Source organism: Callorhinus ursinus, unplaced genomic scaffold (genome assembly GCF_003265705.2).
Source record: "Callorhinus ursinus isolate GAN/ISIS: 27379988/994484 unplaced genomic scaffold, GSC_fseal_2.0 scaffold3, whole genome shotgun sequence".
In the NCBI taxonomy this organism is placed as follows: domain Eukaryota; kingdom Metazoa; phylum Chordata; class Mammalia; order Carnivora; family Otariidae; genus Callorhinus; species Callorhinus ursinus.
Genome location: NW_027397065.1, coordinates 47,705,679 through 47,732,994, shown reverse-complemented (window position 1 = coordinate 47,732,994; position 27,316 = coordinate 47,705,679). Strand labels below are relative to the sequence as shown.

The following is a 27,316-nucleotide window of genomic DNA, read 5'->3' as shown; positions in this document are numbered from 1 at the left end:
GTTCCTGCCCGAACAGCAACATACATATCTGGAGCGCGATCATGCCTCTTGCTGTCTTGTTTCACTGCCCAAGAAATTCTCTTTTGGAAAGATTTAGTCCCTCAATTAGGGCAAATTGATTTCTGCTTTCTTACAGAGTCACTGTTCCAAAGCGAAGTGGTAAAGGGCAGGAGGCGCCATATTCATCTTGGCAAGCAAGCAAGAAGGCGACCTGGAATATTTCTCAGCCTTCCAGCACGCTTGTATATGTGTAGATAATCTTTTCTCTGTATATCTTTTAATTGCTCCAACCTGCAAGACACCAGGCAATGCAACACAAAACACACTTCTGGTCATGCAAGTTTAGGAGACTTATATCAAGGGACCAGAGCAGTGTCCTGAGTGTTCAGGGCCAGAGTGGTTTTAAGTGGCGCCTGAGATGATCTCAGCTGGCTCAGAGACTTTGCATTAGGCCATGTTGAATCATGTGGAGAGAACGTTTTCTCTTTCCAGCGCTCATCCATTTCTTCTGATTACCTCAGATGGAGAGTCTCGGTTGGTTGCCCGTATCTCCCTTCTTGACAGAGAGAGAGCACAGACCGTAATTTAAGCTCCTAGTTGTGAGGAGGCAGGAAGCTTTGGCTAAAATCGAGTCATATGGTTTTATTTTTATTTGGGTTTTTTATTTATTAGCTCTTTATCACAAATGGTACCAATTTTCCATTCATGGTGTTTGTTTCCCTTTAAAATAAATGTAACTCGATAAAAATCTTTAATTTAAAAAGGTGAGTTGAGGGCGCCTGAGTGGCTCCGTCGGTTAAGTGTCTGCCTTCAGCTCAGGTCATGACCCCAGGGTCCTGGGATCAAGTCCCATGTCGGGCTCCCTGCTCTGCGGGGAGTCTGCTTCTCCTTCTGCCCCTCCCCCCACTCATTCTCTCAATCGCTCTCTCTCAGTCTCACTCTCAGATAAATAAATAAAATCTTTTTAAAAATTAAAAAATAAAAAGGTGAGTTGATTTTAAAACTAAGTAAATTGTAGTAGGGTAGCGGAACTGGCAAAAATCGTAATATGTGATTGTGAGAGCTTGGGGAAACACAAGAAGGGGGAAAGCACCATGTTTCTATAGAAAAACCAGCGATTTACTGGCTGTACAACCTCAGGCGAGTTTCTTAGCTTCTCTGAGCATCCGTTTTCTCACCCTGTCAAGGGGAGAGAAGCACGATGCAGAGTATGATTTTATGAAGCAAGGGGGGATCAAATGTGTGAAGCTCCTTTGCAGATTATAATCTGCCTTACATAACAGTGGAAGTGATTCATTTCTATATGGGGTTAGAAGAATAAAAGGGTCATTGGGTTCTGGCAGCCAGGGGACTCTGGACTCTGCTTCTCCCTCTGCCCCTGCCCCTGCCCGTGCTCTCTCTGTCTCTCAAATAAATAAATAAAATCTTAAAAAAAAAGAGAGAGAGACCAAACTACTCCAGTGGTTTCCAGGCCTGGCTGTGTATCAGAATCACTTACAGGTCAAGTGAAACAAAAGATGCTGGATGCTGCCCCAGGCTTAGCAAGTCACAGCCCTCTGGGATGATGCTCAATACGGCTGTATTTACCTACAGCCAGCCCACCATGTGATTCAGATGCACCCCCTGACTTACAAGGGCCCTTCCAGCTCTAACCCGGGATGGAGTGAATTCAGAGCAGGATTTGGGCCTGGGTTAAGGAAGGTGATCACCCAGTAGCTCTGGTCAGTGCTAACTGGGCTTCTGTGAGGTCTGGGTCCAGGGCCCGGGAAGACCTTCTGGTGCAAACCCTGATTCAGGCCCAGAGGAAATCAAGGATTGGGCCCACTGTGCCAGACCTGGGAGCGCAGCCCAGGGCTCCTGATTCCAGTCAGCTCCAACCTTCCCAGCTGAGACAGAGAGACAATGAATGTGTGTTTTGACCAGTATTGTTTTTCTTCAGATTTTTATTTAAATTCTAATTAGTCAACACACAGTGCAATATTGGTTTCAGGAGTAGAATTCAGTGAGTCATCACTTACATACAACACCCAGTGCTCATCGTAACAAGTGCCCTCCTTCCTACCCGTCACCCATCTAGCTCATCTCCCACCCACCTCCCTCCGTCAACCCTCAGTTTGTTCTCTATCTTTAAGAGTCTTGTGGTTTGTTTCCCTCTCTCTTCTTTTCCCCCTCCCATATGTTCATCTCTTTTGTTTCTTAAGTTCCACATATGAGTGAAATCATAGGGTATTCGTCTTTCCCTGACTGACTTAATTTGCTTAGCATAATACCGTCTAGCTCCATCCACATCACAGCAAATGGCGATATTTCATTCATTTTGATGGCTGAGTAATATTCCATTGTACATATATATACCACATCTTCTTTATCCATTCATCTGTCGATGGACAGTTGGGCTCTCTCCATAGTTGGGCTGTTGATAATGCTGCTATAAACATTGGGGTGCATGTACCCCTTCGAATCTGTATTTGTGTATCCTTTGGATAAATACCTAGAGTACAATTACTGGATTATAGGGTAGTTCTATTTTTAACTTTATGAGGAACCTCCATACTGTTTCCCAGAGTGGCTGTACCAATTTGCATTCCCACCAGCAGTGCAAGAGGGTTTCCCTTTCTCCACATCCTCAGCAACACCTCTTGTTTCTTGCGTTGCTAATTTTAGCCATTCTGACAGGTGTGATGTGGTAGCTTATTGTGGTTTTGATTTGTATTTCCCTGACGATGACTGATGTTGAGCACCTTTTCATATGTCTGTTGGCCATCTCTATGTCTTCTTTGGAAATATGTCTATTCGTGGCTTCAGCCCATTGCTTAACTGGATTATTTGTTTTTCTGGGTGTTGAGTTTGATAGACCAGTATTTTTTTTAATTGAGATAAAAATTGCAAACAGTGAAAGAATGCACAGCTATGTTAAGTATACAATTCCATGAGGTTTCACAGGTGTATACACCTGGGAAGCCAACACCCCAGTCAAGATACAGAAATTGTCTCACCCCAGAGAGTTCCCCCATGCTCCTTCTAGCCAGTCCCCACACCCCAAGGGCAAATACTGTTCTTAATTCCATCCTTGAAGATTATTTTGGCTATTGATGAACTTCAAATGAATCATACACGAAGTTAACTTTTTGTGTCTGGCTTCTTTGGTTCAACATAATAATTCTGAAATTCATCCATGTGGTTGGATATATCAAAAGTTTGCTCCCTTTATTGCTGAGTAGAGAATCTATTGTATGACCCTACCTCGATTTGCTTATCCCTTCCCCTGTTGGTGACATTTAGGTTGTTTCTAGTTGGTACTACTATGAATAGAACTATTGTGAAAGACTCTCATTCTCTCCTTGGTGTACGTGTTTGTTTCTCTGGGGTAAATAACTATGAGTAGAACTGCCGGATATAGGACACTTGTCCATTTACCTTTATAAGAAGCAATCAAACAGCTCTTCACAGTAGTTGTACATTTTACATTTCTTCCAGCAAGGAGTGAGTTCCAGGTGCTCACCTCTTCTCCAGTACCTGATACTGTTTCTGTGTTTCCTCTTTGTCATGCTGGGGAATGTATAGTGAATGGCATCTCAAGCTTTTAATTTGGGTCATGCCTTTTCATATGCTTATTGGCCATTTGTTTATCAGTTCTTTTGTGAAATGTATTTTAGTGAAAATGTTTCAGAGTTTTTCACCCAGTTTCACATTTGTCATCTTTTTGTGATTGACTTTGTCAGAATTCATTACGTATTCTGGATACAAGTCCTTTGTCAGATAGGTGTATTGTGAATATTTTCTCCCAGTCTGTTGCCTGCCTTGTCATTTTGTTGCTGATGTCTTTTGAAGATCAAGTTCTTAATCAAGCCCAATTTCTTAGTTTTTTCTTTTATGGGTTAGTGCTTTTTATGTCCTAAGAAATCTTTCCCTACCCCAAGTTCACAATGATATTCTCCTATGTTTTCTTCAAGAAGCATTATAGCTTTAGCCTTTATATTTAAATCTGCAATCCATCTCAAATTAAATTTTGTGCATGGTATGAGGGTAGGGGTTGAGGTTTGTCTTTTTTCATGTGTTTATCCAGTTATGCTAGCACATGTTTTATTTTTTTTTTAAGTTTTTTATTCCCCTCCAGTATAGTTAACATACAGTGTTACATGAGTTTCAGGTGTACAGTATGGTGATTGACAACTCTGTACATGACTCAGCGCTCATCATAAGCTTCATCCCCATCACCTATTTCACCCGTCCCCCTGCCCACCTCCCCTCTGGTGACCAGCAGTTTGTTCTCTACAGTTAAGTCTGTTTCTTGGTTTGTCTTTCTCTTTCTTTTTTCCTTTGCTCATTTGTTTTGTTTCACGTTTTTGAAAATTCTTTTATATTCTCATTGAATTTGCCTTGGTGGCCTTGTCAAAAATCAGTCAACGACATATATGTAGGAGGTACACTTCTGGCCTCTCTGTTCTCTTCTATTGATGCTTTTGTTTATTCCTTGCCAGTACTACACTGTTTTGATTATTTTGACTTTATATTAAGTTTTGAAATCAGTGTGAGTCCTTCAGCTTTGTTCTTTTTCAAGATTGCTTTCACTATTCTAGGTTCTTTGCAAGTTGTCAATTTCAAAACCTGCTGTGATTTTATTGGGATCGCATTGAATCTATAGACAAATTTGAAGAGAATCAACTCTTAACAATATGGAGTCTTCCAATCTACACATATGATTTATCTCTCCATTTATTTGGGTATTTAACTATATGAAGCTGTTTTATGAAGGGTATTTTTATTGTACTTTCCAATTGTTCTTTGCCAGTACATAGAAATACAATTTTTTTTTATTTAACAGCCTTATTCAGATATAATTTACATTATGTAAAAATCACCCATTTTAAGTCTGCAATTCAGCGTATTCTTAGGTGAACTTACACGGTTGTGAAACTATCACCATAATCCAGTTTTAAATATTTCCATCACTCCAGAAAGCTCCCTTGTGTCTGTTTGCAATCAGTCCCCACTCCCAACCCAGCCCCAGACAACTGATGACTTTCTTTCTGTCCCTATAATTTTGCCTTTCTAGAAATTTCATATAAATAGAATGATATAATACCTAGGCTTATGTGTCTGACTGCTTTAACCCAGCATACTATTTTTTTAAGGTTCATCTGTATTGTTGCAATAGCTCTTTCCTTTTCTATTGCTGAACAGTATTCCATTGTATGGATATCCTACGTTTGTTTGTCCATTCATCAATTGATAGATGTTTGGCTAGTTTTCACTTTGGGGCTGTTTTGAATATTGCTTCTGTGAACATCAGTGTACAAGTTTTGGGTGGGCATGTGTTTTCATTTCTCTTGGAGTAGAATTGCTGGGTAAAATGGTTACTGTGCTTAACTGCTTGAGGAGCTGCCAGACTAGACTGTTTTCCAAAGTGGCTGCCCCATTTTACGTCCCCAGCAGCAGTGTATGAGGATTCTTGTTCTCAGCATCCTTGTCAGCAGCATCTGACATTTTCACTAGCGCTATCCTAATGGATGTGAAGTAGGATCTCGTTGTAGTTTTGAATTTCATTTTCCTGATGACTAAGGACATTGAACTTCCTTTCATGTGATTTTTGGCCGTTTGTATATCATCTTTGGAGAAGTGACTATTCAAATCTTTTACCCATTCTTTTTAATTGAGGTAAAATTCACATAACATAAAATTAACCATGTTAAAGGATGAAAAGTATTAGCATTTAGTACATTCACTGTGTTGTGCAACCATCACCTAGTTCCAATATGTTTGATCAAAAGGAAACCCCATACCCATTAGATAGTCACTCCCCATTTGTCCCTCTACCGCAGTCTCTGGTAATCACTAATCTGCTTCGTGTCTCTGTGGATTTATCTATTCTGGAATTTCATACAACTGGAATGATATAATATGTGACCTTTTGTGTCTGGCATCCGTTACTTGGTGTTATGCTTTGAGGTCCGCGTCTGCGTTGTACCCTGTATCAGTACTTCATTCCTTTTTACAGTTGAGTAATATTCCACTATATGGATATATTTCATAGTTGTTTATCCATTCATGAGGTGATGGAAGCTTGGGTTCTTTCCACCAGTTGGCTGTTGTGAATAGTGTTGCTTTGAACATTCATGTATAAGTAATCAAAAGATTGCTTTGGCCATCCTGGATCCCTTGATCTCTTCCATAAATTTTAGGATCAGCTTGTTAATTGTCAGTTTTTGCAAAGAGTTCAACTGTGATTTTGAGTTCACTGAATCTTTAGATCAATATAGGAGGTATTGCCATCTTAACAATATTAAGTCATCCAATCCATGACCATGGACTATCTTTCCATTTATTTTAGTCTTTAATATCTTCCAACAGTGTTTTGCAGTTTTCAAAGCATACACTTTTTACTTCTTTTTGTTAAATTGCAAATGGTGTTTTTACCATTTTTAATTGCATTTTCCATTTGCTTTTTTATCTGCCAGTACATAGAAACACAATTAATTTTTAAGAGTTGACCTGTATCCTGATATTTTGCTAAGTGGACCTATTAGTTCTAATTTCTTTGTAGATTTCCTAGGATTTTTCTATGTAAACAATCCTTTCATCTACAATTAAAGATATTGTTTCCTTTTTCTTCCCAATCTTTATGCCTTTTATTTCTTTGTCTTGCTAGTTGCATTGGCTAGGAATTCTAGTACAGTGTTGAATGGAAGTGGTGAGAGAGTGTACAGTCTTTATCCTGATCATAGGATAAGAGCATTTAGTATTTCATCATTAAGCGTGATACAAACTTTAGGGGGTTTTTGTAGCCATACTAGAGAGGTTTTTTGTTTTTTGTTTTCCATACCAGAGTTTTCATAAAGGGCCGTAACCCTGATTAAAACCAAGAGACACCAGTGTTAAGGTTGGGACTTTTAGTAAAAAGAGATTATCTTCGAGATCTATTCAGAACAACTTTACCAGGCACAGGGCAAAAAACCCAGCCCACATTAGAATAAGCAAAAAGAGGCATTTGTTTCATGTGTAGTAAGAACATCTGGGAGTCTGTCTGCCTCGGGCACAAGGGGATCTGGAGAATCAAAATGCCATCAGGATCATTTCCATCTCGACTCTTTCTACACGTTACTTCAGGTCCAGCAGAAACCCCCCTTCCCACCTCTCATCACCTCATTGGCCAAAGATGTCACCAGCACCTCCAGATTTATGGCCAACCAACTTACCAAGTCTGGTAAAACAAAAGGGTCTCGTTTTGTCTCGTTTTTCAATAGTTCTAAAAAAAAAAAAAAACCTCAGGATTCATTATTTGAAGCTACTGGAGTCACATGGCCATTCCTGAACCAATCACTGTAGGCAAGGAAACGGAAGCATGCCCGGATTGGTTGGGCCCATGCCATGGGCCCCTGTCCCTCGGTTCCAGGTGACGCGGTGAGCCCCACCTAAGAAGGGGGAGGGCCAGTTCCACAAAGCAAAATCAGAGTATTGTTTCCAGGAAAAGAGGGAATAGGTCTCAGCCAAGCCTTAACCGCAGCTGCCCACACTCTCATACAGACGCTCTCGTGTGTTCCAGGCCTGGCACGATTCCTGCACGACTTTGAGCTTCAGTTTTCCCATTTAGGGCATGCGGGTGGTGATCTCACCTGAAAGGTCCAATGAGGCATCCTACAGGAAAGCTGTGTCTCAACTATAAAGTACAGTGCACACGTAAGGGAGGGGTGACAAGAATGGTTAGTAAGCAGATGTTCTTACCCATCTGTCCATCTGTCCTCTTCTGTCTCTCTCACAGAGCACCTGAAGAAGCCACTCGAAGACTACATGGCCCTTTTCCCCAGTGTGAGGATTCTTCGAACCAAGAAACGGGAGGGGCTGATAAGGACCCGGATGCTGGGGGCCTCAGCAGCAACTGGGGATGTCATCACATTCTTAGACTCACACTGTGAAGCCAATGTCAACTGGCTCCCCCCCTTGCTCGGTAAGGGACCTTCCCAAGGCTCGGTAGGCCCCAGTCTTCTGCAGGGATCATCCACACGGGTTCCTTGACTGCTTAACATGCAGCCAGCCAGTACCACGTGCCACGGGGGACTCAGGAATGCTCAAAGAAACCTTAAAAATCCACTCAAGCCCTATCCCCTCATTTTACAGAGAAGGAAGCCAAGAGGGGAAGTGACTTACCCAAAGTCCTACAGCACACTAATACCTACTTACGTGATTGCTTCCCCCAGATTACTTCAAGTTTTATTGGAAAGCAAGCCAAGGCTGTCTACTGGTAGGAGCCAACCTATGGAGGGACATTATCCTAGCAACTTAGAATAGTTAACATTCGCTGCACTGCTCCTGAGCCAGGAAGCTTGTAAGGGTTATCTCCAGCCCTCATAAAACCATGCCAGGTCAAAAGTGTCCCCATCTTCTAGTAGAAGAAATTGAGTTTCACTGAGTGACTCAATATTGTTCCCTTGGGTCGTAAGTGTCAAAGTCACCATCTATCTGGCCCCAAATTCTGTCACTCTCACAACACCACACTGCCTTCCCGAAACTCTTTTCCTCTCTGGAGAGTTTCTGACAGCTATCAGGAAAGGGCTGTGGACAGGGCAACACGATCCAGCAGCCATCCACCATAGCCTTGCAGACAGAAGGGAGGCATGAGGATTCGATTCTGGGCAGTGAGGTGCCTCATAGCTGGCTAAGGAAGGAGGTCTGAGTTCTGCAGAGCTCAGATTCGTTGAATGCACGGAGCTGGTGCTAACAGGTGAACATTGAGGAAATGGCCCATTGAGACCAGGAATCAGGTGAGGGACAGGGACAGAAGCAGATCAGAGAAGAGTTGTCAATCTAGAGAGAAAATGAACTCCTCACACATGGGTGGGTATGCTCTCCATAAACAGAAAGCTGGGGAGCAAAGGGGACTGAAGTTTAGGGCCAACTTGGGCCTGCATCAGAATCACCTGGAAGACTCATTAAAACACAGAGTGCTGGACCCCACCCCAGAGTTTCTGATTGAGGAGATCTAGGGGTAGGGCCTGAGAAGCTGCATTTCTAACCATCTCCCAGGTGGTGCCAGTGCTGTTGGTCCAGGAACCACACTTTGAGGAGCACTGGTTAGGCCACCAAACAGAGGTGAGAACAGAAAGCAAAACCCACACAGTTTAATGGGATAATCCAGCAAATCTGTTTTCTGACACAGATCGGCATGGAACCTCAGTGTTAGATTATATGCTTCTGACCCCAAGGGTCCAGGATCCCACTGGGTTAGGAAAAGGATATAACACAGATTTTCTGGTAAACTGTTTATTTAATTAAGCCAAGAGGTCTCTGCATCTGCCTCTCATTACTGAAAGAGAAAAAGGAAAAGAGAAAGAAAAAAGCCTCACCATAAATCACCTGATTTATGGTGCTGAAGGAACAACCCATTTTTGGGGTCATCCAGTGACTCATAAAGAGAACGAAGTGGTGGGGCACGAAGCTGAGCTGGGAGCCTAAATAGCCCTTAACTCTGTTTCTATGGAAATATATGAGGGTAATTTTCATAATCTGCAGGATACATGGAAGAAACATGTTCCCTCTTTGTATTTTTTATTTTTCGGATAGAAATGTGAACGGGTGGTGTAGATGTAAAAGTCTGTCCCTGTTCATACGAGCAGCTGACAGCGCACATCAGGGCTTTTGTCTCGAAACCAGTAATGCCTCCTTGCACAGCTCACTCCACCTTCTGTGCCGATGAGGCATTCCTGACCCTGAGAAGGATGCATCCCCCCGCAAAGGAAAGCAAATGTTGATCCTCATTTCTCCCATCGTCATCATCATCATCATCATCATCATCATCATGGCTCTGCTAGTCCCTTAGCTTTTTACGACACAGCCACATTGGAATTTGATGGTTATGGGGTAAAGCAGACAGGCCAGGCATTATTATCCACATACAACAAATGAGAAAACTAAAGCACCAAGAAAACGAGGAAGATGCTCAGCTTCTGAGCTTCTTTCAGCGAGCCTGGTCACAGACCATGTCGGCATTTGCTGAGGGGATGTGCGGATGTGCAAGAGGCTGGGCTGAGCATCTTGGCCCCGCTGTCCCACTCGGTCTTCACAGGGACCCCATGAGACTGGTGTTGTCTTCCTCCATTTTGTCGGCACAGAAACCAAGGTCCAGAGGCATCAGATAACCTTTGTCAAGGTTCCACTGCTCGTAGGTGACAACACCAGGGTCTGGACCTGGGCATTCTGTCCCCCAGTGAGTACAGCACCCCAGAATGCTGTCCGTCTGATGCTACCCCTTAACTTCCAACCTCCCACAATCAGCCAGCCTCCAGCAGAGCTCTGTGTCCTGGGCCCAGAGCCTCCGTAGAAGTGAAATCCCCTGCATGGCCCTGAATAATTGGGAAGGGAAGCGCTTCTCTAGGTCTTCCTTTGGAGAAGTTTCTTCGACTTTATTAAGCATCCCGAGGGAGCCTGGTCACCAGGCAGATCCAAGCTCCACCCCCAGAGATTCTGATTCCGTGCAGCTGGGCCAGGGGCAGCCCTGGCGGGTTTGTAAAGACACTGTGAGTGCATTGGCACTGGCGGCCAGAGGACACACTGCCGAAAGCAGCATTTCTCAAACTGTTTTGACCATGTGCCACAGAAATACATTGGACATCTCAATCCAGTACACAAACACACACACCCATGCAGTAGGACTGAAACACATTTCCTGAAGAAGTACTTTTTCTTATCACTTGGAATGCACCCTGACGTTCAGCATTCTTTTTTGGTTCTTTATACAAACACACACACACACAAACACACACTCAATCAATTTCATGACCCACCTATGGATCATGTCTTGCAGCTTAGAAAAAGGCAAAATTGCTGCTTTCTCTCCCGGAAGAAAACTCTGTTTGATGAAGTCTGAGCCCTAGGCAGCTGCCAGCCTCCACTGGCCCTACCATGTTCCACTTTCCAAGCCTTGAACTTGACTGCTGGCCCAAGCAGACAGGCACAGCCCACTTGCCCCTTATGGTAGATCATCTTCCCCAATCACTGACACCCCCCAAGCTACAGTCACAGCTTCTTTGTGGAAGGAACATTGAAGAACAGAGCCAACCAAAGCTTAAAATTCTGGCTGGTAGGTTGGGCAGAGTGAATTTTATAGAATCAGCTCCTCCCTGGCTTAAAGGGGACCATAAAAAGCCATCTGGTTAGGGACCCCATTTGCCATCTTGAATCACCTAGCCTATAGCATTCCTGCACGGTAGAGGTCTGCCAGGCCCTGCTTGCTTGCACACGTCCCGTCATGAGGGACTCATGGGATAGTCTATCCCTCTTCAGTAGTTACTACTGATGGAAGAAGTGAGCTGAACTCTCACGCAGGGAGGGCTATTCGGCCACTGACTACAGCTAGGAAGTTTTGAGGAGCTGTCAGGGGCAAGTGCCGGGATGCCTGGCTACTTTGGGCCACAAGTCAAGGTTCGGACCTGGAATGTGGAGCCTGACAGGCCAGGACAGGAGCCCTCCCAGGAGGCAATGAGCCTCTTTCCACAATAGTGCTGACCATTACAGGCAACTGTGCTCAGCACCTCCAACCATCACGGTATCCGGTACTCATAACCACCTGGGACACAGAGCCTCTTCTCCCCTTTCACGAAGGAGAACACTGGGGCTCAGAGACATGGTTTATGTAGTTCACAGGTAGCAGGGCTGGGATGGGAGCCCTGGCCCATCTTTCTTAAAGCCCACGCTCTCCCTTCTTGGGATTGTGAAACTCGAGTGTTCAGAGAATTCACTCAGGGCACACGTTAAAAATGTGAGTAAGCTGCAGAGCAGGGTGGTGCACTTAGCTGCTCCCCCATCCTGCCTCCCTAATGGGCATCTCTTGGCTTCTTCAGACCGCATTGCTCGGAACCGCAAGACCATCGTGTGCCCGATGATTGACGTGATTGACCATGATGACTTTCGGTATGAAACACAGGCGGGGGATGCCATGCGGGGCGCCTTTGACTGGGAGATGTACTATAAGCGGATCCCGATTCCTCCAGAACTGCAGAAAGCTGACCCCAGCGACCCATTTGAGTAAGTACAAGCGACCCAGGCTGATCCCAGTGGCTGACCCGGGGACCCCTCCCCAACATACCCAACTCAGGATCACCCCCGCCCCCAGGAGTGCAATGCAAGGGGACCAGGGCCGACATCCCCAACCAGAAGCACAGCCCCTCCCAGCTTGTCACAGAGCCTCGGCTCAGGGACCTCCCGGCTGGCCACCTCTTCTTTGTCCATGTCTTTGGTTGGCCGGACTGCCCACAGGGCCGTGAGCACAGTGGCTCTGTCCCTCAAGCCTGGTGCACAGTCGCGGTCACCACCAGCTGCACCAGCCCCGCCACCACATGCCGCACCCTTGCTAAATGCCAGGCACAGTGCTGGGCACATCGCACGCAGATCCTCTTTAACCCCCCACAGCCATATGTAGTCAGAATTATCCATATTTTCCAAGTGGGGACACCAAGTCCCGTGGGGTGAGGCAGCTCTTCTAGGTCACACAACTCGGAAGGAGTGAAGGCCAGATGCACACGCAGGTCTGTCTGCCTCTGGAGCCAGTTTTCCCATCATTCAGTTAACACCCTCTCGGAAAGATTAGGGAAATATTAGGGAAGTAGCAGCTTGTCCCATGGTAGAAGTTTGGGGAGGTGTGGACTGGACCCATAACATCCTAGAATGTGAAAGCCAGGGGGACCTACAGGTAATGGACTCCAACCCCTTGCAGATGGGGAGACTGAGGCCCCAGGACTTGGCAGGGGAAGGAGCAGGGAGGTGGCTGACTTATACAGTGAGTTAGTGTCCAGGCCAGGATTAGAGCCAGGGCCCGTCTGGTGCCCATCCTGTGCTGTCCTGTGGGCCACTTTGGCTCCCCTGCTGGAGGTCTGGAAAGACCCTTGGGTACAAAGCCGACACCCAGCTTCCTGCTGTATTAGTCTCCTAATTATAAGTTTGCACAAATTTACTAGCTTATTAAAACAACACATACTTATTCTCTTAAAGTTCTGGAAGTCAGATGTCTGAAAAGGAGTCTTACTGAGCTAAAGTCACCATATCGGCAGGGCTGTGTCCCCTTTGGAGGCTTGAGGGAGGAATCTGTTTGCTTGCATTCTCTAGTTTCTAGAGGCTGCCCACATTCTTTGGGTCATGGCTCCTTCCTCCACCTTCAAAGCCAGCAGCATAACATCTCCAAGTCTCCCTCTCTTTCCCCCTTGCCTTCCCCCCATCCCTCCCCCTCGCTCCCTTTCCCCCCGCCCCCTCCTTCTCCCTCCCCCATCTGTCTTTCATCATCACACCCCCTTCTCTCACTCTGACCCTCCTGCCTCCTCCTTTCACGGACGAGGACCCCTGTGATTGCATGGGACCACCTGGACAATCTCCCCATCTCAGATCCTTCACTTAATTTTATGTGCAGAGTCCCTTTGCTATGTAAGATGGCCTATTCCCAGGTTCCAGGAATTAGGCATTGGCTTCTTTGGGGGGCCATTACCCTGCCTACCACACCTGCCTAAGCAGTTTAACCCCAGTGAACCCCAGCTTCCCTGCACCTCATGCTCCCCATCTGAGAAAGGGGTCTGTCGGCAGCTCGGCCATCTTCATGGGCACGGGGAACACCAGAGTTCCTGAGGGGAGGCACTAATGCTGTGGGCCCAAGGAAAGGCTCAGAGGGAGGAAGAGACAAGCTTGTTTGGGGAAGTAAAAGGTGGCTGGGCAATGGAGCAGTGTGAGCTGAGAGCATGGGAGGAGCCCTGTGCCTCTTGAGCAGGTCAGACGTTGGGGTTCTTCTCCTCTCCTCCAGTGTCCTAAGCACAGTCAAGCACTACTGTTGGAACGCAAGCCCACATCATGCAGTCGGCAGCCCTCACACACCCGAGGCAATCCGCAGTCACCCTGCGTTCTCGAGAGTACTACTACTAAGGCGAGTCCCTAACATCTGACCTGAGCTGGTAGAGCAGTCACAGGGGACATTACTTGGCCACACACGGTCCTCACCAGGGCGCCCCAGGGGTGGGTACAGTTCTCCACCTCTGCCTGATGCAGACCCTGAGGCTCAGAGAGGACGTGAGACTTGCCTAAGAAGACATGTAGCAGCAGCTGAGGTCGGGATGGATTACTCCAGAAAGCAGACTTTTCAGGGTAACCAGTACCCCTTTTGGTTTGAACCAGTACTGTAAGCAGACTTGTGGGCCCTACATTTGAAATGTGCAAAAGGATGGGTCTCGTACATCATCTTCTCATTGCAGGATGAGGAAAGGGTAAGTCCAGGGCTCGCAGCTGCTTAGTGGCAGAGGCCCCGCTGGTTTCCTCTGGGGTCTCTCTCCCTTGTCTCACCTGGAAGGGGTCGGGCCTGCCCTAGAGCAGTGGTTCTCAACCCTGCACACTGGCATCACCTGGGGAGTCTGTCAAAACAAACAAACAAACCCACCAGGCCACCCGGGAGACCAGTTACACCAGAGTGTAACTGGGGCTGGGATCCAGGTATTCGTGTTCTTCAAAGCTCCCAGGAGATGCCGATGTGTGGCCATGGTTGAGAGCCACTGGCCTAGATGCTTCCTGAGGGACTCTCCATCTGTTGTATCCTCTGATCTTCTTTCCAGAAGTATCTTTTCTGCACTGTACTTGGACAAAACCCAGGGGAGAGGCCACTAGAAAAATCCTGGTTATTTTCTGCGCACTTCACGGTGCCAGCAAGCGGGCAGTCTGCAGGCACAGGGCAGCAGAATGATGTTTGAAGGGCACGGGCTTTGGTGGCAACCCCCCCCCCCACTGGAACTGCAGATCATCCACTTACTCAGTGTATGTCCTTGAGCAGGGTGTGTAGCATTTCTGGATTTCAGATTTCTCCATCCGAAAAGGGGGCTAGGAATGGAGCTTTGTAAGAGCTGAAGATGATGCCGGTGAAGTGAGTGGTAGACGCTAGACACTCCGAATAGTTGTTGTTATTATTGCGGAACACAGCAGAAAATAGACTGGGCCGGAGGAGAGGCTTCCCTCTGGAGGCAAGCCTCGAGCATCCAAAATGCCTTAAGGCTAATATCCTCCCAGTTCCACAGCAGCTCCGCAGCCCTTGCCACTGGCTTCCACCCAGGCTGATGTCCGTGTGCAGAGTCTTGGGTTTGATTTCCCATGAAGCATGGGCGCAGAAACACTCCCTGGCCTCTCCAAGCAGGGTATTTGCGGCTCCAGCCAAAAAACCCAAACCCCACAACCTTCAGGAGACAAAGGAAAGTTGATACGAGACACCTTATTTTTCATACTACTGGGTACTCTCAGAAATATAACAGCAGTGTGAGCTAGGAAACACAGCTATACGTTCATCCTGTAGATGGGGAGACCAGCTCAGAGGTGTTAAATCAGACTGTCCAGTAGAAATATAATACAAGCTACCTAAGTGCTTTTAAATTTCCTAGCGGCCACATAAAAAAAGGTAGAGAAGCAGCTAAGATTCATTTTTGTAAAATACTCTGTGTAACCCAGCATACCTAAAATAGTCTCATTTTAACATGTAACCAACACTTTGAAATTATTTTTTTTTAAGATTTTCTTTTTAAGTCATCTCACACCAACATAGGGCTCAAACTCTCAACCCCAAGGTCAAGAGTTGCATGACCCACCGACTGAGCCAGACAGGTGCCCCTGAAATTATTAATGAGGACTTTTCCATTCTTTTTTTCCACACTAAGTCTTGGGGTTCCAGGGTGTATCTTACACTTCCGACACATCTCAATTCAGAGTAGTCACATTCCAGGTGTTCAGTAGCCGCATGTGGCCCATGGCTGCGGTACCGGGTGACACAGGGTTAAATGGTTAAACACTTTGTCTCGGATCACACCAAAGGTAAAGGAGAGAGGAAGCTGGAGGGATGGCTTCCCCATCCCTGATCCCCTGTCCTGTTCACGCATCACCTGCCTCTTGATTGCTCCTTCCTGACAGGAGGAATTGTTCTGTGGCCCTGAGGGGTGTGAGCTCTGGCAAAGATTAGAGATTCAAAACCTGCTTTAAGTAGCTGGGAAGCCTTGAGCAAGTTACCTCTCTGTGCTCTGGTTTCTACATGCATCAGTGGGGTGATAAGGATGAGGCCCATCTCATGAGGTCAACGCAAGGAGTAGTCATCTTATTAAAAAATTAGTTCAGGCAAGCACCTGCCACATTTGAGCCCTCAGTGAATATTCAAGGGGATCTTCTTTTAAAGGAGTCCCTCCTATGCTTTCAAGGCTCATCTGCTCCAGGAAGCTTAGGAGGCATGTGGGTTAGCTACGTTCTTTTTAAATCAGCCCAATTTCCATGAGCTTGCAGTTCCCAAGGCCGGGAGGTGGCATGAAGTTTGCTGCTGGAATGTTATTTGGTCTGAGGGTTTGGAGTTTTCCAGTGGAGCCGGATAAGAACACGGCCACTCTGAGAGATCTTCCCTCAGCAAATACTGGTGGCCCCTCTGGGTGCCAGGCCTGTGTGAGGCACCATGGGGATGCAGGCAGGCTGCTGCATGGCATCCCCTTGGGCTTGGCACAACGCCATGCTGACGTCTTGTTGCCCATGGTGCCCCCGCTTCACCATCTCTGTGCTCTTGCTCCTGGGGTTTTCCTCTGCGGGGTTCCTTCCTCTCCCCTCATTTCCCACTTGTCCAAACCTACCTCGAAGGCCACCCCCCCAGCACCCTCCCTGGACTCTAGCCCCAGCCTCCCTCCTCGCCTCCAAAACCTGGAGGCAGATACTCCCTCCTTTCGTGTTCCTATAGTGCTGTCTGCACCTGCCAGAGGCCCTTGTTGCCTGTCTTCTGGACCCTTCTGTCCTGAGGTGGCTGCCCTCGCACACTAGCTTCCCCTGAAATCCCAGGCCAACTCTGATTTACCTCCACAGTCTCCCAGCATCTACGGCTCAGCTGGTACTCAGTGACTAGAGCAATGAGACAGTGAATGTGTGCAGTGAATCGTATCCCAGTTTAACGGAAAGAACAGAGACTGTGTCTTCTTCTGCAAACTCTCAGCAGAACAGATGTCCAATGCTGGGCTGACTGAGAATCATCCAAGGAACCTGTTTGAAAACACACATTCCTAGGCTCCATCCCCCAGGGACTGCTTCATAGATCTGGGGTAGGGCCCAGCAAGCTGTGTTTTGTCTTCTCTCTAAGAGATTCCACAGCCCAGACAGGCTCGAAGGGACCTGATTCAGAGCATGTAACCCGTGGGAGGACCAGAGAGGCCTGGCCAACGCAGCTGCAAGGCACACACGTTCCTGTGATTTCCTCTCACAAGTAACGGTTGAAAGGAGCTTTGGATCGATTTGGTTAAAATGTAGCATTTAAGAAGGAAGGTTATGGCCAAGATAGAAGACAGGCCCCTCCCTTGGAAGGGCCTCGGAGTCCCCGCTAGACATGTGGGCTGTGCTCACGGGGCATCGTGCAGCACCATCCCCGGGGGGAACAACAATGTCGGCTGACACCCAGAGCACGCGGCCGGGGCGTTTGGTCTTCACACTGCACTCTTCTCCCCTGACAGGTCTCCCGTGATGGCCGGTGGACTGTTCGCTGTGGATCGGAAATGGTTCTGGGAGCTGGGCGGGTACGACCCAGGCCTGGAGATCTGGGGAGGGGAGCAGTATGAAATCTCATTCAAGGTGAGCCAGCTTTTTGGAAGCCCCCTTCTCCTTGCCACACCCCCCTTGGCACCTGTCCTGAGGGTTCTGCAGCTCCTGTTGCTCAGGTAGAGAAGTCAGGGGCCGTGGGCCACTCCTCGTGGTGCATGATAGTGGACGTGGGGTGTCTCCTCAGGCTGCGAAAGCCTTAACCACAGCTCTTACATCATCCGCTTCTTAGGATGGCCGAGTTAGAATAAGACAGGTCTCACTTCCAGTCAAGATGGTGCCGTGTCTCCCAGTGAGACGTGCAGCAGACCAGCAGCAGGGAAGAGAAACCAGGACAAGGAGGGTACACAGGCCTAGGGGAATGCTATGCTCTGGGGCTGGCCCCCGGCCTCCCAGATTCCAAGGTAGCCTGAGTGCTTCCTGGCCACCCCTCTCCAGTTTTCCTTTTTGTATCTACCACTGCTGGAGTTTGCCATAGAGACCAGTGGTCAGGAACTCAAGTTGTGGACTCAGAAAAGTGTGGGTTCAAATCCCAACTCCGCTTTTCAGGAGCTTGGTGATTTGGGGCAAGTTTGATTGGCTTTCTTTCCTTGTCTGAGATAAGATAGCAATGATACTACCTACCTTAGGAGCTCTTGTGAAGTTTGAGGTAATAGAAGTGCTTAACATGCAACCTGGGCACACAATCAGCAATTAATAATTGGTAAAATTTATTAAAGATCCAGTGAAGGGGCACCTGGGTGGCTCAGTTGGTTAAGCATCCGGCCGTTGGTTTCAGCTCAGGTCATGATCTCAGTGTCCAGCGATCGAGCCCCGCATCTGGCTCTGTGCTCAGCAGGGAGTCTGCTTGAGATTCTTTCCCCCTCCCTCCCCTCACCCCCTCCCCTTCTGCTCCTCCCCCTGCTCCCTTGCATGGGGCAGGCACATGCACTCGCTCTAAAATAAATAAACAAAAAAATCTTTAAAAAAAAAAAAAAGATCCAGTGAATAAATATTTACACCAACCCATGTGCTATAGAAGCTTCGACAATGGTAGTAGGGAAATGTTGGTTACTAGTCAGCCACCCAAACTTCTGGGGCCACTTTCTCCCCTTCAGTTGTGGGATTCCATATTGAGTCAGGTGAAGAAGAGAGGCTTGGTTCCTCTGAGGGGAGGTGGGCCAGGGCCTGCTTCTGACATCCCCAGGGCCCGTGGTAGGGCATAACCCCGCCCACGAGGGATGGCCAGTGGCACATTGCTGGGAATACACAACCCTGATGCGCCGCCCCCCAAACTGAGCACCAACTTTTTATGCAAGAGACCATTGTCTCACACAGTGATTGAGACTTTGGTGCTGCTGCCCCTTCTGACCAGCTCCGTGATCTTGGATAAGGAAGGCTCACCTCACCGAGCCTCGGTTTCTGCTTCCACGAAATGGGCTTAATGATACTTGAATCCTCACGGGTCGTGCAGAGGATTAAATGCGACCACGCTGGTTGGGTGCTCCTTAACAACATCCCAAAGTTTGTTTTCATTCTCAACATCATGGCTGTCCCCGTGTGCACCACTGGTTGAGCCATTCAGAACCAGGGAACATAAATACTTGATTAGCAAGAAAACAACCACCTGGCATTCTGCCACAACACTATTTTGGTTTGAAGGGCCATCTGTGTCTGTTTTACCTCCAGAGTTCTGAAGCTGTCTCCCATAAGGGGACTGGCCCCTGAACTAACCCTCATGTCCAGGAGTGATATTCGAAGTATTTAAGGGCAATGAGGGCCCAGGCACCAACCAGTCAGAGCGGACACCAGCTGCAGACAAGTCTGTGTCCCCTCTGAGGTGCAGCAGCTGGATTTCAGCCCTGCTCGGAGCTGACGGGACACTGTGCCAAGCCCTTCACACGTGTTGGCTTGTTTAATCCTCCCAGCATCCCTAGCAGAGTGATGTCATCATTATACCCATTTCACAGGGAGGCCAGTGGGGCTCAGACCAAGGCCCCACACAGGTGGAGTAATGGAACCAGGACCTGGCCCCAGGTGTGCCTGACTGCAGAGCCCGCACTCTGACCTGCCAACGTTTCCTAGGCTTCTATAGGGACAGGAGAGGGAGAGAAGACACGTGAGAGGAAAATGAGCCTGAGAAGTTGGCTGCAGTCTTTCCCCCTTTCTTCGGTTTTTGCACCTTCCTGGGGTTATTCTTAATTTACTGGGATATTGTACAGCCTCTCAGTGAAGTGAATTAATGACAGTCTAAGTGAGAAATAGCAAATAGGTTTCCTCTCGCAGCCAACTCTGATCTGCTCAGGGATAGGGGCTACCCGGCGCTGTGTTGCTATGCATTCTGAAGCTGCATCCAAGCTAATGAGAAAGAGTGGTGATTGATTAGTGATGTCTACCATGGGTGCAGGTGTGGCAAGTGATGGCACACATGTCATTTATTTCATATCCCTAGCCCATGCAATCTCGTTTTCCAAATGTCACATCCTTATGGGTACAGTGAAATCACACGCAGGGGATCAAAAGAGTTGTAACCTCACACTTCGTCAATCCAGCAGTCAAACAAACTTGATTTACAGAGTTTTCTACCAAGTGTGTACCCAGAAATGGGCACACCTGTGTTCTGAGTGCTCACCAGAATGGAAACTTCAGGAGGGCAGGAATGTCTGTGTGTTTCACTCACCGCTGTATTCCAGGTACCTAAAGGATTGCCTGACATGGAGGAGGCACCGAATAAATATGGGTTGGTGTGTCCCTGGCCAGAAACCAGCCTCCATAGTCAAGAATTCCCCTTTCAGAGACACCCTCTCTAGAGAATAGTGAATGGAGAAGGCTTTGCACAAAGGAATTCCTAAACCCAAAATGATTTCATTCTGTGTGTTTCAAAGACCCATCTAATGATGTGCATCAGGCAATTACAGCAGAACAAATGGCATTTTTCTCCACACAGTTTGTTTACAAAAGACTTGGTAATGAAGCCATATTGGAAGTCTCTCACCCGGGAGGGGGAAGGAGGCTGGCCCCTGTTTCATTTGATCCAATTACTGTCCTTCACTCTCAAGGGGAAAGGGGTCTGTGTAATGAGGAGGCTCCCAGGTCTGGAAGGGAGACTTTCCTCCCTCAGTTTTCTCTCTCCTGGTTTGGAGAGCATGAGTTCCCAGAACCCGTGACAGCTCATCTGCCAGTGCGTTGTCTCCCCAGCCCCCGTGGAAGGCCTGCTCACAGTGCTGAGGGGACAGGAAAGCCCATCCATCTGCTAGAGATGCCTCCCTTCAAGGTTTCATTTCAGTGTTTCATTTCAGCCAGAGGGGAGCATTTTGAAAGGGCCATGTTCCCTCTCTGCTGAGACCCCTTTTCTTCTTGGTGACAGAGAAAAGAGACTGGTCTGAAAGGCTCGAGTGTATTTTCAGTAATTAAGATAAATTGATATGTGCCATCAGGACTGATGAATTAATACTTGGGCTCCAATTCCAGAGTAGGCCCATCTATCCTGATGGGAAAACCCTAGAAGAGGTATTCTGAAGGTTCTGAAATTTCTGGAAGAGTCATTGGGTTTTTTTTTCCCTCTCTCTTTCTCTCTGTCTCAGGAGAGATTTTGTTTCCACAGTCACACTATCAAAGTTCCCCAGGTTGGCAGTTAGAATCTTCCCAGTTCTAGTGGCTGGTTAAATCTTGAACTCCGTGGCCTGCCTGTACCTGCCTCCGTGAGCTGACCCCTGCTTGCCTCTCCACCGCCCCTCACCCCGCCGTCCTCTCACCCCATTGCATTAGTCTGCCCTCTTGGTTACAGATGACCCAAATCCTAGTCAGTCTGATTTAAGTGAAAAATCAGAATCAGTTGGCTCACACAGTTGAAATTCCAGGGCAGACCTTTTAGGCCTGGCTGGATCCGGGACTAACCCACCTCTGGTCTTCATCTCTCTCAGTCCCTTGACTCTGCTTTCACCCAGGTTGGCTCCCTGCTCAGGGCAGGCTTTCTCTTGTGGAAATACTCCGCATCCAACTGGAAAGAGTGTTTGTCTTTCCCCATCAGTCCTGTAGAAGTCCCCAAGTTGAGTCTCACTGACCTGCTGCTTCCTTGCCCATCCTGGAGACAGGAAAGTGGGGTTGGGCTGGTTCCCCAAAGGAAATTCCAGGCACTGTATCTAGAAGGAGAATGGATGTGGGGCAGAGCAAACCACAGATGTCCACGCAGACGTGTGTGCGCAGCCATGTGGAACTGTTCACAAGCCCTAGGCTCATGTGTCAAGTCATCTTTGGAAGCACACACTGTTCACTTCTCATAAAATGCCTTTCCTTAGTCTGGCCAGCCCACATTCAGCCTTACCTGAGCTCCCTGTGCTAGGTAGGGTCCACCCCAACGCCACTCCTGGCTTTGGCTCTGGATTCCTCATGTTAACGTGACCCAAGGGGTGGCCTGTCTTCCCCACTGGACTGTGAACTCCCTAGAAGCTATCTCTAGACCCAGTGTCTGGCCCATAGTAGGTGTTTTAAATAACTCAGTGGCATCAGTTCCTATCTGATAAAACTTCCTTCGCCCTGCCCTTCCCAGACTTAACATCACCATCTTTGGGTGTGGTGGGAAGGGTACTCAGCAAGAAGGCAGGGTACTGGCTTCTCATCTCAGCTCTCCATCCATCCGTCTGAGGGCCCTAGACCAACTGCTTGACCTCTCTGGCCCTCACATCCCAAACAGTGCTGTTACAACTTTCCTTCCTATCCCACAGGATAGAACCAAATAAGGTGCCGTGGGGAAAGCCCTTTGACTTAATGCAAGGGTGGTTTGGATCAGAGGTGGTAGCGATAAGACGAGCCAGAAGGAGGACTGCACAGTGTCCCCGGGAGGCCAAGGTTAGGGTATCTTCCAACTCTGAGATCCAGGAGAGAGAAAGTTTCCACAGGACAATGTGGATGAGCTTGCATGAGAAAGGTGGGCTTTGCAACAGTGTAGGTGTTAATAGCAATGTGGCAAAATCTGTTCCATGCCAAAGCAAGCCCTTCTTTGACCTAAAATTCCACACCCAGGAGTTTATCCAAGAGAGACAGCTGCAAGGATGAGCGAAGATTTAGGTAGAAGCTATTTATTGAGGCCTTACTTACAACGGGGAAAGATTGAGAATGACCCAAATGTACATCCTGTGGGGAAAAATAAGTTAGAACACATCTAAACAATGGAATATTATATTAAAAAAAAGTTAGATGCCTCCAAAATCAAGTTTAAACAGAAGTGAAAAATAGTATATATGTAATATGATCTCGTGTTTAATGTTTACAAATATGATGAAGGCAAACCAGCAACCAAAAACCCCGAGACTCTCAGGCCAGCTAACGTTTCCTGGGCCCGCACCCTAGAAACGTGTGGGGCTCTGTGCATGGCACTGTTCACTCACTGTCATTTAGCCTTCATGATGCACCCAAGGAGGTGCTCTGATTTTCTCCCTTTGTAGATGAGGATACTGAGGCTCGGGTTAAGTCACTTCCACGAATCACACAGCTGCAACGGGGATGTCAGCCCTGCGTGTCGGACTCAGACTGAGCCCGGCTCTGACCCACAGCACCAGGAAGGCTTCCTGTCCCTCGAGGCAGCGGGGGTGGGAGGGCCCCAGATGCGGCCGTCCCCTTCCACTAATGTGTTTCTGTAACAGTGAATATGTTCATCGTAAGTACATATCACTTCTATAGTCGGGAAAAAATTAAGATTTTTTTTTTTTTAACTAAGAAGGAAAAAATGTTGGTTTTTCAGCCCTCCCAGTGCGCCCTCACCATAAACATCCCAATGCTGTGTTTAGGCCATTTGCAAGTTCAGGGATGAGGGACTCCCCCCGCAAGGCAGTCCTCCAGAAAAGGCAGTGGCAGTGAGGAGACCCCAGGGAAGGACTGAGTGCAACAGCCCCTGCCCTCGGAGGGAGACACAGTGCCAGCCTGAGGCTCCCCTGGGGCAGGCTCCTGGAAGCAGGGGAGTAACGGGAGGCCACCTGAGGAGACGGGCGACAGCCTTGTTGGAGAGGGAAACCCAGCACATATGAGTAGAGGCTGGAGGTGCCAGGGGGCCTGGGTTCGCTTTGTTTGATACAGCTGCCAAAGCGCAAGCCTGTCCCACGCTGCAGATTTGGGGCCGATTTTAAAAAAGAAAATGCTCGGGTTTTCCTCCTGTAAAACTCACAGCAGCATCATGAGGATTAAATGGAAGAGTGTGGGAAGAAGGTAGGAGCGCCCCCAGACACCGGTTACAGGCGATGTGACACCTTTAGTGGGTCCGGTGACTGGGCCAGGGTCCCTCGGCTAGATCCCAGATGTCCTGATGCTAAACAGCCCCATGCTCATCTCATTCCTCACCGTAGGAGAGGTGGAGGAAAGGGCGGCCCCGCCTAGAGAGAGACCACTGTTAGAGGCAGGGCCTGGAAGTCCAAACCAGCTCCGAGGGGAGTTAGGGTGCCGCACGGGAGGGAGAAATGATTTCCGGAGACCGGCCCAAGAGGCAGAAGGCTATCCGGGACCGCCATCCAAGCACCTGCATGCCAACACTTTTCCCCATCTCTCTCCCCTCCCGCTTCCAGCCCCTCTGACTCAGACTAGCTGCGGTGTCGCTGCCGGGCCCCTCGTGCTAGCGCCTTCCCTCGCTGGGAAGGACTCCAGGAACTTGCTCTGCTGCGTGCAGCATCCTCCCCCACCTCCCCCCCACCGGCTACAGGTGCCCAGCCTTTCCAAGAGCCGCCTGCTGGGAGCAGGGAAGGCATTCTGCTTGTGACGCTCTGAGCAAGCCCTTTGAAATTCCATGAACGTCTCTGTCTGCGGGAGCCTGTGTCTCCCACATTCCTCCAGGAAGGTGGCTCAGAGGTCCAAGGGCCGTCTGTCATACATGGCTTCTCGGCCAGCACACACCCGTCTCTCCGTGCCTCAGTCTTTTCATCACTAAAAAATGGCGAGAGTAACTTCTTCAGAGTTTTTCTGTAAGAACTGAATGGCCTGAAACATTTATCTGGCCTCGAGCCAGGCAAAAAGGAGGCAGTCAATAAGTGGTAGCTGTTCTGATCAGAAGCCTCGTGTACAACATCACGGGATTAAGTACATGGCCCACAGAGTCAAACCCCCTGGGTTCTGGTGCAGGCGTGATCAGCTAGTCACTGTGTGGCCTTGGGGAAGTGACCTAACCTCTCTGGACGTAACTTCACAGCCATCAGATGGGGATAGAATAATCCTTACTTCATAGTGTGGGTGTGAACATAATGTCAGTCGAACCATGTTAAAACCTTAGCTCGGGGCTTGGCATATAATAAGTGCTCGATAAACAGTGGCTGTCAGTGTTGGCACTGTTGCCGCCGATATGAATCGGGCTGCAGCCACAGGAAGACGGGAGCAGAAAGAGCTTTGGGGCTGACGAGACACAGGCTGAGGACCTTGGGTCCAGGCCCAGCTTTGGGGCGAACTCTCAGTGAGACCTTGGATGGCTCCCTTGCCCTTTCTTTTTTTTCTGTTTTTAAGATTATTTATTTATTTATTTATTTGAGAGAGAGAGAGCATGAGAGGGGGGAGGGTCAGAGGGAGAAGCAGACTCCCTGCCGAGCAGGGACCCCGATGCCGGGCTCGATCCTGGGACTCCAGGATCCCGACCCAAGCCGAAGGCAGTCACCCAACCAACTGAGCCACCCAGGCGCCCCTCCCTTGCCCTTTCTGCTGAAGCTGTATCTTCTCACCTACGAGGGCACTAATAACCCCAAACTCACAGGGCTGTCTGTGTGAACTCCCTAGTACCATTATCCTGAGGGAGGCTGTCACTGTTCCAGTATGTACTGGTGCTTAGAGTGTGGGCTCCAGACCAGCAGTATCCAAAGCGTCTGAGAACTTGTTAGAAATGCAAATTCTCAGGCTCCACCCCAGACCTGCTGAGTTAGACACCCTAAGGGTGGGGCCCGGCAGTCTGTATTTTAACCAGTTTTCCAGGCCATTCTGAGGTTCCCAAGGGTGAAAACTGTGGCTGTGTTGAATACGTGGGGTCTTGTACAGAGAGAGTGCTCAGGCTTGGGGGTAGAAGGACAGAGCAAACGGGGAGGCCGCTTGGCAGGTTGGCCAGTACGTCCCGGCACCTTCACCCAGCTATATCCTTGGGTCATTGGGTCCACCCTTGGCAGCGAGTTTCTATTCCATTTCTTTCGACAGGGTTTTAGAGCAAGGCTGTCCAGTGACTAGGCAATGTGTGAATGAATGAATGAATGAATGAAACTAAGAAAGTTTGTATGGGCTGTGTTATTGATGGAAAGAAAAGCAAGGTGCCCCACAGAGCAGAAAAGTGAACGGACGGCTGCGGGTTCCCAGCAGCATCCACAACCTGAGTGCAGGGTTGTGGAGAGGGCCGGAAGTGACCAAGAGTGGAGGAACGGGTGGTGGAGAGCCTTGTGTACAAGCCAGGGGTGCCTGTTCGTTCTGCAGACAAGACAGGTGCTGATAGGGGCGTGGCAGAAGACCATAATAGGGTCAGGACCAGACTTTAGAAAGATTAAACCGGGAAGGTGTGGTCTCCCTGGAGGTCTCAGAGCTGCCTGGTTCTGGGGGATCCAACCCCGGATTCCACCCTGGGCTCTGCCATTTATGAGCAGAGGGACCTTGGGGAAGGCACTTGGTCTCTTGGTCTCACCAGGCCTTGGGTTCCTCACATAATAGAAGGTATGATAGCACCTCCCTCACTGGGTGGTTATGAGAGTGCTCTATTCAAAGTATGAGTCAAACCTCAGGGACCCTGCCTCTTGACTGAATTTATTTATTAGTTTAAGAAACAAAACCCTAATGTAAGGCAACCATCCCCCATTTTTTTTTTGGCCAACTTGTCTATAAACACCTAAGGAAGTGGTTGAATTAGTCAAATAATTTCTTAATTTAGACACACATATGCCTAAAACTATATTATATAAAATTAGACACGTTCTGCATAGAGCACTGGGTGTTATACGCAAACAATGAATCATGGAACACTACATCGAAAACTAATGATGTAATGTATGGTGACTAACATAACAATAAAAAATTTAAAAATGCTTAAATCAGGGGGAAAATAAATAAAATTAGAATAAAAAAATATTAACTTAGAAGTAAATTCAAATGGTTTTTAAAAATCAAGTAAAACTTTTTTTCCTACTCTTTACCAGCTGCATCCGGTAACCATTATCAACATCTAAAACTAGCATGAGTGAGGTCCTTTCATGCTAGTAAGACTCCATGAAAGAGCATCTTGTTGTTTAAAACAAACTAATATATTCAAAACAACATGAGCCTCGGAAAACAAGGATGTCACACCATTTCTTCTTTTCTGAAGGGAAGTACCCTCAGCTGCCGTGCACCCACATAGCACCGTACACATTGCTCCCAGCCCTCTCTGCTTTGGGATTACCTCTTTTCAGCCTCATCGCAACCCCAGGAGGCAAACACAAGAATTCATCCCATTGTGCAGACGGGGAAGACTGAGGCTTTGAGACTCCCAAAGCTTGCTTAAGAGCCTGGATTAGACCTCAGTCCTTACTCCAGAACCAAGCTCCTAACAGCAACCCCGGGTACCTCCTGAGCACACAGACAATGCAGAAGAACTGGTGGTAATTATTGTTATTTCCCCCAAGTGCAACTAAATAGGGTTTGAACTCCACAGGGGTCCTCAGCCGAGGCTCCAAGAGCAGAAGCCGTGGCTGGCTGTCACCTTCTCCCGGCCATTGGCAGTTGGACGGCCGCCCAGGCTCGGTGGCACCCAGGCAGTCGTGTCCTCGACAGAGGGAGGCTCCCTCAACAGCACGGGCCC

At 48.1% G+C, this 27,316-nt stretch overlaps 1 protein-coding gene across 3 annotated transcripts in view; it reads left to right on the top strand.

The window, feature by feature from the left end:
• GALNT10 (polypeptide N-acetylgalactosaminyltransferase 10) overlaps positions 1-27,316 on the top strand; it is a 230,323-nt gene that overhangs the window by 179,694 nt on the left and 23,313 nt on the right. For all 3 annotated transcript variants that reach the window (XM_073890665.1, XM_025867177.2, XM_073890661.1), the window contains 3 exons: positions 7,760-7,945; positions 11,835-12,018; positions 17,475-17,592. In XM_073890665.1, the coding sequence (XP_073746766.1) occupies positions 7,760-7,945; positions 11,835-12,018; positions 17,475-17,592 (488 nt within the window). The remainder of the gene's footprint in view (positions 1-7,759; positions 7,946-11,834; positions 12,019-17,474; positions 17,593-27,316) is intronic.